General features: G+C 38.9%; 1 protein-coding gene across 1 annotated transcript; it reads left to right on the forward strand.

Annotated features, from left to right (window-relative positions):
* Positions 1 to 6746: 6746 nt before the first annotated feature.
* On the forward strand, positions 6747 to 12749 carry TMEM71 (transmembrane protein 71). Its single transcript, XM_010175877.2, has 8 exons — positions 6747 to 6795; positions 8258 to 8315; positions 9388 to 9594; positions 10448 to 10617; positions 11132 to 11311; positions 11845 to 11920; positions 12440 to 12489; positions 12673 to 12749. The coding sequence occupies exons 1-8, from the start codon at positions 6756 to 6758 to the stop codon at positions 12747 to 12749; spliced, it is 858 nt and encodes a 285-aa protein (XP_010174179.2). The 5' UTR covers positions 6747 to 6755.
* Positions 12750 to 13550: the final 801 nt, after the last annotated feature.

Raw genomic sequence — 13550 nt, forward strand, 5'->3', positions numbered from 1 at the left:
GGAGTAGAGAGGTGACATTATCTCTGTACTTGGCACCAGCATGTTGTTATTAAAATAACTTACTGTTCAGAAAAGGCATCCAAAAACTAGAAGGATTCAGGAAAAGATCTGGGAGAATGATCAAACACCAAAGAAAAAAGATATTATGGTGAGAGACCCAGGCATCAGTTTGTATATTTTGCCATTTATTTTTTCTTATGAGTGATTGAATTAGTCCATAACAGAACTACTTTAATTGTCAAATATTGCTATCAGGAGGTGACAGTCAACAGAATAAAACTTCATCTGTTTTTACCCTTTTTAGAGTAGGAAGTTGTATTTAAAGTGACTGCTGGTGCTTGTATTTAAATGGTGCCTGTGTGTCCGCAGCCTAGCAGACATGCAGCAGCACCTCTGCTCCACTCTGTCCATCTGTGTAGGTGGCTTGGTCACAGTCTGGCTCTGCTCTGTCATTACCTGTCCTTTTCCTGCCACTTCCTTTGTCCAATTCAACACCCTGTCTGGTATCAGTTACAGTGTCCTCCTCCCAGCTTCTCTGCCTTTTTTTTTTTCTTTCATCCCAGAAACTCCCTCATCTCCAGGAAGTCCTTCCTCCTTTTGTGAAGATTTCCACTATCTCACCAAACAGTTCTCTTCTCCTTCTAAAGCCCTAAATTTTCCAGATGCTGGGAGATACCCTGAGGTGGCTGGGTTTAGGAGCATGTGTCCTTCTGTGGGAAAAGAAAGGAGCTAACAGCCATTGCCATGGATGCCAGTCAAAACAGTAACTCTCCCCATGGGTTTCCTAGTTTTGAAAGACACTGAAAATGGACATTTTTTTCTCAAAGTTTTTTGTAGAATGCCTGTAACTCTGTAAATTATTTCTCTTGGAGAGATGGCTGTTTTGCAGGTATTGCAACCACAGCACCATGTATTCACTGTGTGCTGGAGAGGTGACACGAAGCTGCAAACAATAAGTAAGGTTCCCTACTAGAAATATTGTCAGGGTGAAGTATGGTAGGATGAGGATTCTGAGGAGTAAGACCTACTAATGCCAGGTGGGTAACGAAATGTGCATTTATACAAGTAGTTCCAACTTTAGTGAGAGTGTTCCAAATCCATGCAAAGAAGGGAGAAAGAGCAAACACTAACTGTTGGTGGAGTGAAGTTACTGCTCACCAAAGTGGTACCTCCTGATGCTCCACATGGCTAGAAAGGATCAGCTACCTGTTCTGGATGAAGTCAGCTTTTCTGTGCCATGTTACAGCCCAGTTAAACCACTTTCTTTGTATCCATTTGATATTTCTTGGGAGCATACTCAGCATTTGCTGTGCTATGAATATTGTTTTGCAATGAAATTATTGTTTTGCTTTTGAGCTTTAATCATGCTTTTGCCTCAGAAACTGCTGTGCAATGTGTTGCTTACTTCTGCCTTACATATTGCAGCCACATGTCTTGGACTGTGTTTTGGTTTTGGCGAGGGGGTAGGTGTAGATTGAAAGACATCAGTAAATATTTTACTGAATTTTTTTTAAAGCCTTATAGAATCATAGTGATTGGAAAAGACCTTTAAGATCATTGAGTCCAACCATTAACCTATCACTACCAATCCCGTCTCTAAACCATGTCCCTAAGCACCTCATCTACCTGTCTTTTAAATACTGCCAGGGAAGGTGAGAACAGAAAGTGTGCTAATACCTGCTCTGATTTTACGCTGATTTCCTGGTCTATTTCCCTATAAGACTGAAATTCAGCATATAATTCATGGTGGATCAACAGAGCACTTGACTCACCAACATATCCCAGTGGTAAGTTTTTCATGGTCTGCTGGATTTTTGAGAGCTGACCTCAGGGTGGGTAAGGGAAAGGGACAAAATCAAGCCTGAAACTCGGAAAGTCTCTGATAAGGTGGAGTAGGATTTCCATCTGATAACACTAAAAATAAATTTGTTCCTTTTTAAAGCAAATTAGTCTTTGCTCATTCAGCTGACTGGATAAGGTTATTAAAATGTCAGTTCTGTAAAATGCTGACTTTATGCAGGATCAGCCTTCTCTTAAAATTGAAATAAAATGTCTGGATTTATGAGATTATTTTTTTATTACCAGCATATCTCAAACTTTGATAAGTGATTCTGCTGCGTAAAGGAAAGCGCTTAGTTTAAAATGTTATCATTCACAAAGGTGAATTAAAATGAGGCTTAGTTTTCCCTGCAGCAAGACTGGAGGCAGGGAGAGTTTCGTAGGCCTTCAGTTTGAACCAGTGTGCTGCTCTGAAGTTCTCATAAGTAGCCCTTCCCTTGCCAGTTTTTTGAGTCTTTCGATTAATTTTCAGATATCTCAGACTATTTTTTAGTTGTTGAGTGTTATATAAACAGCATTAGCAAAGAGCTGTGATGTGGGAACAAATGGCCTGATTTGATGGTCACTGAAGCTGGTGGAAAAGCTAAGAGCTGTGAGCTCTCCAGGAGGTTCAGAGAGTTACAGAAGCCTCAAATTACTCTCCATTGCATTCAATCAATAAGCACTCTACTCCCTCCACCACAGCCACTCAGTTCACCCTACAGGCAAAATATCCTTTCTGAGAACTGTGTTTAGCATAATAGTGCACTGCATTGAGTTGCAGTGGGTTGCTGAGTTGCAGTGGGTTACTGGGCACATCATGGACATGGTGTAATATGTGCTAAAAGCTCATCTGCACACCCACAAAGGAACATAAGGAACAAGGGCAGGAGGGGGACCCCAAATAATACCCTGCCCCAGCTGCTCCCAGGCACATCCCAGGAGCCATCAACCCATCAAATGCCTGTCTGCACCAGCACAGGGGCACAAAGGCAGGTGGGAACCCAAACTAAGGACTCAGAGGAAGGGAAGCCACAGCCCCACTGTCCAGAAGTGAAACCCACCAGAATAACTTTGGGACTGAAACATGTTGCTGCCAGGGGACATGGGACACATTATGGCCAGGGCTGTGTCTAAGGGTGATGCCACGGGGAGTGGGCTGCTGAGGACCAGGGGCATCCTGGCCAGCTCTCTGTGTGTGATTGTCTGTATCAGCAACTGGAGTGGGGCTGATGCCTCAGGAGGTTGATTGTATGTCCAAGTGCCACCGACTGGGGAGACTGAGATCCATGGGCAGCTACTGCACAGACTGAGCCCAGCGGCTGGAGGGATCCAGATGGTGCAGATGTGTATTTATCTGGATATTCTCAATAGTGGACCTCCATCCTGTTCAGCCGGAGAGGTGAGAAGGATGCTGTCTGTGTGAGTGCTCTCTATGTCCGTCTGTGTTATCTGTGTTGCCAGCTCTGTATGTATGGATATATATGGTTTATATATGCTCAGGCTCCGTGCTGGTGGGACCTCAGGCACCGAGCTGCTCCAGCTTCACCTCTCTTGGACTGCCAGACCCAGCACAGTATGTTTTCCACTGGCATTATGCTTTCTCCTTTGTTTGTAGTGTCACTGAAAGTAGAGTAAGCCTGAGAGAAGAGTAGAGATGTGGTATTTAGCATTGTAATTTCTCATTTCCTTCCTTTTGTGGGTTGAACTTGTAATGTATGCAACAGGCATAAAAGTCCTGCACAGCAAGCTTGTTGGTGCATTCATTTCTTAGAATTTGAAATCTGTTGGCTGAGATGGGGCTTGGTGTGTGGTGGGCAGTTTGAGGAGCAACTGAGAGGACAACAAAAAAAAGCTGTATATAAACCTTTGTGTGTGTGTGTGTGTGTGTGTGTAAACTATGGTCTAGCACCTACCTGTGAATTATTCACTAGTGTGCAAAGTTTATGCATCAAAAGCTTGTGGAACAGCAAGTTTCAGATATGAATGGTAGTGATTAAAAAAAAATATGCTGCAGACACAATGTATTTTAACTATGTGGACAAACATGAAACACCAATATCCTTCAAAAAAGCAGTACAAGCTCCGAATTAACTGCTTCCTGTTGAGAAGAATATGAAAAGAAACAAAAAAATACTTCCAAGAAGTAAACTAATGTATGTATAGAAACTCTTCAGGAGGTGACCTAGTTTTAAAGACCATTTGGAGTTTATGTGCATTGCCTGTAAAGAGACAGAGTGGCCAGGGAAATCCTGCTGTGATGGAGCCCATGTATCCATGGAAATAGTGTTGGGCTAAATTTCCTCATTGCCATAATTCCACTAAATTAAATGAAGTTGTATGAAGAATGAACATGACCCTTTGTTTTCACTTTTGAGCAAAAGGACCTTAAATGTTCTTTTTAGTTTAGCTCCCAAACAGAAGGTCTTTTGTAACATCCTAATTGCCTAATTCCTATTTTTGTTTCCTTTCTGTGAGGTGAGAATTTTACATTCCTTTGTTATCAGTAGAAGTATTCTTCCTTCTCCAGGGGAAAAAAAACCTCCTATAATTAAATCAAATCAAATCAATCATATTTTTACTAGATCTAGGATTTCTTTTGTCAATGATAAATACCAGCATCAGGAGAGATACCTACTATATTTATCTATTATTTGCATGGTATATATTTGCAATAATGTTTTTGGCCGTGAAACGTAAACAACTCTGAACTCTCACCAAATGCATCTTCTGTATAACAGTGCTTTTGCAAAATATCCTGTTACTGTACATGAATTTTTTTGGTAGCTGGATCATTTTCTTAGATTAGAGCCCATCAGGCTCATAAGCATTTCAACAAATGGGGTGATTTGGATATACCACTTCAAACTTTTCTGAGTGATGTAGAGAAGTAAAGCTGAAATAAAAATCTGTGTCACTTTTCTTCATGAGAAAAGGGTCTGCCTTTGTTCTCTGTATCATCGTTGGAGCTAAATGTTATTTATAGTGTATCTTCTCTTTCTCAACAGCCTGCAAGATCATTCAGTAGGGCAATCTTAATCTTAAGTTTGCTCTTCAAAATGACTGCTTCAGATGTGAGGCTACTTCACAGGAAGCATGACCTCATTCTGCCTCTGTGCTGCTGATTGCACGGGCTGTTTTCAAAAGGAAACAGGGGACTTCGTAGACCTGCCTTTCCGAAGACTTGGGACTCCTCTGTTCCAGGGCACTGCAGAAGGAGCACCCTCTGTTTCACATCTCAGAGGCTCTCCTGGTGATGACGAGAAACTTTTTGCATATATGTGTTACTAGTGAAATGGATATTCCAGGTTTGGAAGATTTTACACGCATTTATCTCTTAATATATTTGTCAGCTGAGAAATAACTAAGCTTTGGATTCATTTCTCTATTGCTTTTCAGGAAGTTTTGTATTTTTGTGAATGTTGTTATCATTGCCTGCAGGGAAAAAAGACTAGACTGCTCTTCAAAAATGACTGATATGTGTGAACAAATAAAACTATCTTTATAGACACTTGTGTTTGGTAGGTAGAATAGAATAAAACTAGTTGCCTGGGCTTCAGCTATTTTAGTACTTAGCATTATATTTTGGTACATGCTAACGTAAGTATTTAGAATGCAAACACGGACAGGGGATTGCTGGATACAAACTGAAGGCATCATTAGCTTATAGATTAATTTGACTTTTGGAGGGAAAGGTGATTAAAACTGACTGTTTTGGAGAGTGACTTTTTTTTTTATGTTCTAACATGGGCTTTTGGGTGTTTTGGAATTCAAGGGGGGTTGTTGCATTAAAGTTTTATTTGAATTATTGACATAAAATATTGCTGTGTTCACCTCAGATTCACTTTTAGTGAGTTTTTAAAGCTGTTGGCCTTTTCTCATGTCATAGTTTAAAGGTTCTGTATTGATGTTCATTTTGTGGATTACAGATAAAACACTACTGCTTCATTGTACAATGGTGGCTGAGATGCTTTGTTTTGGCTTGCTTATATTGTTACTATAGCTTCTCACACTATTAATAGCCCAGAAATGGGACTGAATATTAAATGAAAGCAGAACAATGAGCAGCATTGTCTACAATGTGATGTTTCCATGCTTTCTCCAGCATGGACTGAATTATGATTTTCAGGAACCCTCTTCATTAACACATGACACAAAAATTTTCATGATCAAGGGTAGCAAAAAAACTGATTGGCCTGCCTGTTCTATGACTGTTCTATGACTTCTACAGAAGCTTGATATCATCATTACTTAAAATAGTTTGAAAGCAAATTACAACTGCTTATTCACTGTTCTTGAAGAGACAAAGTCATCACCTCCCCAGTAAAATACTTGCCTATGTCTATCTCTCACTTTCTGTTATAAATATATATACACTCTATCTTACCTTAAGTATTACTTCTGTGGGGGGTGGCAGACAAACATGTGTCCTGCAGAGACAAACCTTGCAATTTTATGAGACAATTCAAATTAACAACAAAAGGACTGTGTTTTTTTCTGCCACTTTGATCAGCATGTGTTGACACTTTCTAATGAAAGCACTGCCCATATCTAAACTGCTATTCTCAAAAGTTATTCTTTTTCAGTGGTTGCTACTTTGTATTACCATAACTGAGAAAATCAGATGCAATACAAATGTGTTACAGGTTTCAGTTCCTGAAGAGTTTCACTCTCAGATTATCGAAGAGTTGTAGTAGATATAACTGATGCTGAGGTATATGTCTGCATCCCTTTTCAAACAAATTTGCCCTAGAATCAATCACTTTTGTTTAAGTGAGAATATAACTAACAATATGATACATATTGATGATAATATCTTACACATCCCGATTTTCAAACAAGACAAAATAAAGCATACTTCTGTTTCTATTTAAACCGTTTTACCGATAATCTATATTGCCTGTTATCCCAAGGTGTATTAAATAATCCTTTTGAAGATGCATGGAATATCACATGTTGCATCAACACCAGGAGCAAGTAAATTTGTGCAAATTTGTCTGCAATTTTGATTAAAAAAAAAAATCTGTTGTGGAGGGGTTCTTGTCTGACTGATAAGATTTGGGATTTTGCAGATTTTAGCTTATATCCAGATCTACAAACCACCTGTCAAGTTCTCCCTGTATTTTCTTTTAGAGTTTGGATTAATTTCTTGGGCTTGAGAATAATATTTTTGCACAATTAAAAATCTTTATTTTGCCTAAAATTGAATATGAAAAAACTATGTATACAACAGGTCAGTCTGTGACATACACCACTACTCACACTTTTTGTACAACTTGCTGTGTGGCATTCTGACTTGATCCGACATGATCTCCTTAGGCCTCCACCAATTTTTTTGCCAGTTGTCTCTTCCTCCAGGTGTTTTTGCAAATGTTAGAGCATAATTTTCACATGGTAAAGCAAAAATTTTTATTTTCATGTTTTCCCCACAAGTGTGGGAGAAACTATGTATGGGAGAAGGGTAATAGGACTGATCTGTCAAAAATACCGTGGAAGGTTTTACTTCCCTTCTTTGGTGACGCTGCCTGGTCCCAAGGCTCAGTCAGTGTTCACAGCCAGGCTGAGCTCCAAATGAGGATAACTAAGCTCTAAACGAAGATAAACAAGTTTACCAAAGTGGAAACATTGACTTTCACATCTTTTATTTGCCTCAGATCATAACTTAACATAAAAAAAAAAAATTCTCCTAGATCTATGTCCTCTTGTAGGTGAATGATGGGCATTTACTAACAGTGTTGTAAGCATGATGCTCTAAAGATACAGGAGCGGCAAGGTTATATAGGAAATATTTTATCTTTCTATATAATAAGAGATATAAATTCTCCTTATGGGTTGCTCATATTTCATAAGATTGATTCTGTCAGGTGCTGAACATCTGGCAGCACTTTGCAGACTTGAGCCATGGTAATCCAGACAAATCCTATTTCCTGAGTCTCCTGCCACAATATTACTGTCAAATCTTTGTCATTGTTGCTGTCTCTATGACTGTTGTGCTATGTCTGCAATTTTCATCTGAAAAACACATTGTAATGACAATGTTGGCCCTTCCATTCTAATCTATCTATTGCCAATACATGTACTATTTTTGGCATGAAGCAGATTTCTGGGAAAACACCATTAAAATTATTGCAGCTATTACATTTGTGTTCCTAATTATTTCTCTCAAGGTTGTAAGCTATACAGAGTACAAGTATCTGATTATGATTGGCTCTGATTCTGTGTTGTTGAGATGAGTTTCCTATAAACACTGTATGTCCTTCCCCCATTCTTTCATCTGTTTTGTCTCCTTTAATCTCTCCCTAAATTTCCTTTTCTATTTTAGCTTCTTTTACGATCTTTTTGATATGCAGAAGGTACCTGTCAGTGAAGACCTGTCAACTGTTTGAGCTGTCAGTGGATATGATAACAACTCCTTCTCATTTGGCCTTTTCCTCTGCAGGTTCAACAGCGTTTAATGGAGAACACAGATGCAGCCTCCCACAGCATATTTTTCCAAGGTATTAAGGAAAATTATACTTGTTTAATTTTATTTTTATTTTGTTGGAGATTTCATAAAATCCCTTTTGGGCCACTTAGAATTGTAGTACTGGCTTTCATTTAATTAGTGCTTTAAATGGAAGTTCAGAAGTACTGCTGTGGAAATTAGACACACTGGCTTTGCAGTTACAAGGTTTTGGAGTATCTCCGTTTCATCTGCTTTTCCCTCTGCTGAAATTATGGTATCCCTCTGTGACATGCCATATGGGGTAGTTAAACCTGCTACTGAAACCTGTGCCAGCCACTGAATCAATCCAGTGTCTTCCTTTCTTTCCATGGATGTTACTTCATGGTCACTTGCAACTCAAATGTGTCGAGGAGAAAGGACTAACCATCAATCCGATTTTACTTGAGCTAAGTAAAATATCTGCAACATTTAGATTCTTTCACCTCTGTCACAACTCATGTTTTAAATACCACATAGTATATTTTTCTGTGCTATATTTCATCTCAAAGTCAATTGTATTTCAGTGCTGGATGAAGTTATCACCAAGTGTAGACTTTATCCCATGTTGTTCTAGCTGCATGGTATTCTAGGGTTTGTGAGAATTAAGTGTCATATATCCTTAAATCTTCATTAAGTACAGCTAGGATATCAAAAACCAAATAAATCCTGTCTGGTTCAGAGGCAGTCAGGCCTGTGCCATGCAGAGTAACTTAGAGGAGCAAAATACTGGAACACCAGTAACAGCTCCATGTCAGTGTAGATCTGGCAGGACTCCTTGGCCAAGAGCACTGCCACAGAAGTGCACCATGCACTTCTCAGTTCAAGCTGGCTCCATGCTTTCATTAAACGCTCCACCTTTCATGAAGCCCTCCTGTACTCTGAAGCTCTGGAAAGCGTGGTGAAAGCACACTCTAGCTGGCTGAAACCCCCTAGGTCCAGAAGTAATATCATTATCCACATGTTTTAAATCTATGGCATTACCAGCCCCCATCAGCTGGTAACGTAGATTCATTATTATTATTAAATCATGGGTTTGCACTGTCTAGACATTCACTAAATTAGAGGGTTTCAATTCTCCTTTTCAGTTATGCTTGTGCCCTTTCGGATGATGACCCTGCCTATGAGTGTTGTTCCACAAATCCTCTGACAGGTTCTGCATGTCGCCACAGCCCTCGACTGCTTTCTAACGGTTATTACGTTTTGACAGAAGACAGTTTTCTGTCTGATGAAGAGGGTAACGTGACACTGACACCATCCCAGACAAGTGTTACATATAAAGAGAATTTAGTTCGGTAAGTGAACTACATGCAGATTTTAGTCGATGTTGACAATTGACTCCACATCTCTGGACTTATCTGGAGGTATCTGTGTGGCTGTCGACATTTTGCTTGGCATAAAATCAACATTGCTTCTTAATGGGAACATCTCAATTGATTTAGTTTAGAGAATGTAGTGATTGAAATAACTCGATTTGCAGTCATGTCTAATCTTACTATCCAAAACTCTTCAGCACACAGTTGTTGCTGTAACTGGAGTTGTGTCCAATAAAGAAAAAGGAGAGCTACAGGTCATTTTGCCAATGGGGTGTTAACATGATAAAGAATAAGAAAAAAGTATATATATAAATGCTCATATATATATGAAAATAAAATGATCTGGTCTTGTAATTTTTACTCAGGGAAAAACCTCTCTTGATTTCAGAAGAACATCAGTTTAGGAAGGTGTCCCTGCCCATGGCAGGGGTGTTGGAACTAGATGACTTTTAAAGGTCCCTTCCAACTCAGACCATTCTATGATTCTATGATATAAAATATAGTTCAAAAAAGTTCAGGCTGCACCACATGGGATATGGTAGGATGAAACTCATGGGTAGCACTTTCACAGCCAAACAACTGTAGTATCATTCGATATCACAACGTCCAGTATCACAACAGCATGATATATTGCAATGCTGCTAATACATTCCCTGACATTACTGCAGTGGGCAGCGGTCATTCTTGGTGACATAAGCAGGGTCAAGAACAGGGTCAGGAACAGGGCCCAGAACCTGGGTCCTTCCTCTCAGTCCTGCAAGCTTTAGAGCTCTGTCCTTGCTCAGAATTAACTATTAACTCCATTCCTTGACAATGTGTCCTTTCTTTCTAGCATATTCAGGCGAAGGAAGAAAGTCCGTCGCTCTCTTGACAGCTTGTTCAATCTCAGTGCCTCCAGTCCATGGCTCAGCAGCACCGTGCCCAGCAACATGGATTCTTCCCATGAAGATGATCCTGGGCCTGATGGATACAGTAAAATAGAACCCAGTCAGAGTGATATTGGTAAGCCCTGACCAGGCACCAAGGAATCGAGCTACAACATTACAGACTATATTTAGTGGGACTTGGGTATCTCTTTTTATAGGTTTTGCAGGAGTTGTCTGCCAAAATGTGCAGGTTTGATGAACAGAATTGTAAGTGATGAATTGAGCTCCTGGTGTTAAAACAGAGTATGAGTCTGCTAAGACCTTTGTGCCAAAAAGTCATTTTTAGACTGAATTTGAATCCAAAGTCATCACCAGTGATGTTTATGCTGGCGTCATTAAAATCTGGCACTATCTGCTTTCACCTGACTGTTTTAATAACTTCATTGTGTCACGCTCTATGCAGTTCTCTCTTTTCTCTGTGTATTTTCTCCTGCATACACTGAACCTGCCAATTCCCTACAACCAAAAATTTAGAAATCTCCCTGTGATTATGTAATTATTTTTTTACCCCCATGAAATTCATTAACATTCATTAACACAAAGTCTCAAAGCTCTTCTTTTGTGTGGTTTCAGTTATATATTTTTTTTAGGTGATTCAGACTTTTCTTCTGAGTATAATAGCCATGTGCCACAAAGGCAAACTCCAGCATCTAATGGAGCCTCTCTCACCAAAGATGAGGAGTTTCTTCAGCCTGGGAATCCATTTTGTGCTTCAGAATCCTTCTCTCCATTTATGATAAATGCAAATGAAGAGACTTTGAGCAATGCAGGTAGGTTATATTCTTATATGCTTCACTTTTGGGGTGAACTGAAAATACTCACATTAAAAATGTTGATATGGCCCCTTGCAGAATAGAATTTATTTCCTGGAACACGTATGTTAAATGACTGATTAAAAATAATAAAATCTTAAAATTAATATTTATTTGTTCACTCCTCCCTGCTCACACCTTTTCCTCTCCTATTTTCAGTGATAAATGGAAAAAGAAAAAAGTGTAGTGAAGAGGAAAATGGAGGAAAGGGCATGGGAACAAAGACTGAAACAGGCAATTATTCAGAAAGGCTTGTTTTCTGAGAGCATGGAGGGCACACTCTCTCTATGGTCATGGGGGAAAAAGACTCCTGAGAGACACTAAGAGCATGAAAATTAGGTTTCTGCTTTGAATCACTCTAGGCAAATTCTCTTAAAAAGAAACTGAAGAGACAGGCTTCACAGGCTGAAGGTAGTCTTTGCAAACATCTCCCGTCATATTTTTACTTACCTGAAAACTCATGAAAATTATTTTCCTGATTTTTGTTTTAGAATCCAGGACAGTGCAAAATGTCCTTTCTCAAATGGTTGCACTAATCACATGTTTAATCCTTTCAATATGTACAAGGTAATTTTAATTTATTTTATTTGTTGTTTCTGATATTAATGCTTACTCCCTTTCTACTGGCGAATAAAACATAAATTACAGGTCACATTTTCAAAGTCAGTTATATCTTACTGTAAAAATGTATTTTCACCTGATAGTCAATGCAGGTAAATATCTGAGCTATATGGATATGCACAAAAAAAGAAATATGTATGCAGATATAACAATTACTTTGTCAAGTGTGCTTCCACAGGGGTTTTGAAAAGCTGAGACGAGTCAGAAGGCATCCTTGTCTTTCTAAGAGACCAATATGGGTGTTTCCCTCAGTCTGGGAATGGTGAGGTCTTTATTTCTAGGAGATGATCCTCAATAGCTTAAGTAATTTAACTTTCAAATTGCAGTTCACCTACCATAGTTCAGATGATTCATCTGCGAGAACCTTCTCTGCCCCTTCCACCCAGGCTTCACCTCTATTAACCCAATATGCATCCTTACCTTGGGATTTTTTTTTCACCTTTATGGGTATTTTTATGTTCTCAGGTATTTTCTTGGAGGATTGTCTGCCACTTTGGCGCTGATAATTTTAGTTTGTAAGTACAGACTTTCTTTATATTAAACACACAATATTTTACTAAGTCATATCTGAGGACTAAAATCCATCCTTGGATGTAAATCCACAGCTCTTACTGATGCTAATAAGAGTAGTATGTGGGCATATGGGGACAGAATGTAACCTTCAATCACTTACAGGATTTTGTATTTGAATTTCACAGTTCTTTTGTCCCAAGATGCTGCTGTGTCATCTTTCTTCAGTCTTGACACATCTTTCAAAACAACTAAGTTTTGGTGAGTGGCTCCAGTACCATGTGATGAATAGAGGAATTTAGAAATTTTATATTAAGAAGAGGAAGAAGAGATTCCATCTGTTGTTTTCATGTTAAAAGATAGAAGGCATGATCTGAAGTTACTGATGAAGGATTTGGCTTTTCCCATTACTGATTTGTACTCATAGAAACTTTCTGTTTATTTTGAAAATCCGCCTTTTCATAACGTGCAATAAGTGTTGTAACACCTATTTGTTAGCAGAAAAGGCAGATAAACCTAATATACCATAACATGAAGATGCAGAGACAGACCAAGGATAGTAACTTATTATGAATCCAGAGATGTACTTTTCAAGTGTTGCACTGACGTCCACTGCCAGGCCATGAAACCAAGCCTTTTTTTAAATTTATTTATTTATTTATTTATTTTTACTGAAAAAATAAAACCAGTTAACTATGGCACTAGCCCCATCACCACCTTCCAGGGACTAGAGAATTTATGTGACTTGGCCTCACTAACCCAATGCACTATTAGGTTCAGGACAGAGCTATGCCTTTGGCTTATTCTATAGTCTGATAAATGTCTTAGAATGAAGTATTAAATCAGTCTGATCAGTTGAATAAAGATGCTGATGTTGCTGTTTCGGATTGCTTTATTTCAAAGTTTTGCACAGAGCTGTCACTTCCAAATGCTTCTAGAGAAAAAGACTCTCATATTTAGAAGGTCTGAATTACATCTTTAGAGCAAGCTCATACCTAGCCCTCCATGCTGAAAGCACATAGGTATGTGCTGCATATTATGAATTACTGTTCTTTCACTTTTTACA

The sequence above is a fragment of the Antrostomus carolinensis genome, unplaced genomic scaffold (assembly GCF_000700745.2).
Source record: "Antrostomus carolinensis isolate BGI_N321 unplaced genomic scaffold, ASM70074v2 scaffold22429, whole genome shotgun sequence".
NCBI lineage: Eukaryota > Metazoa > Chordata > Aves > Caprimulgiformes > Caprimulgidae > Antrostomus > Antrostomus carolinensis.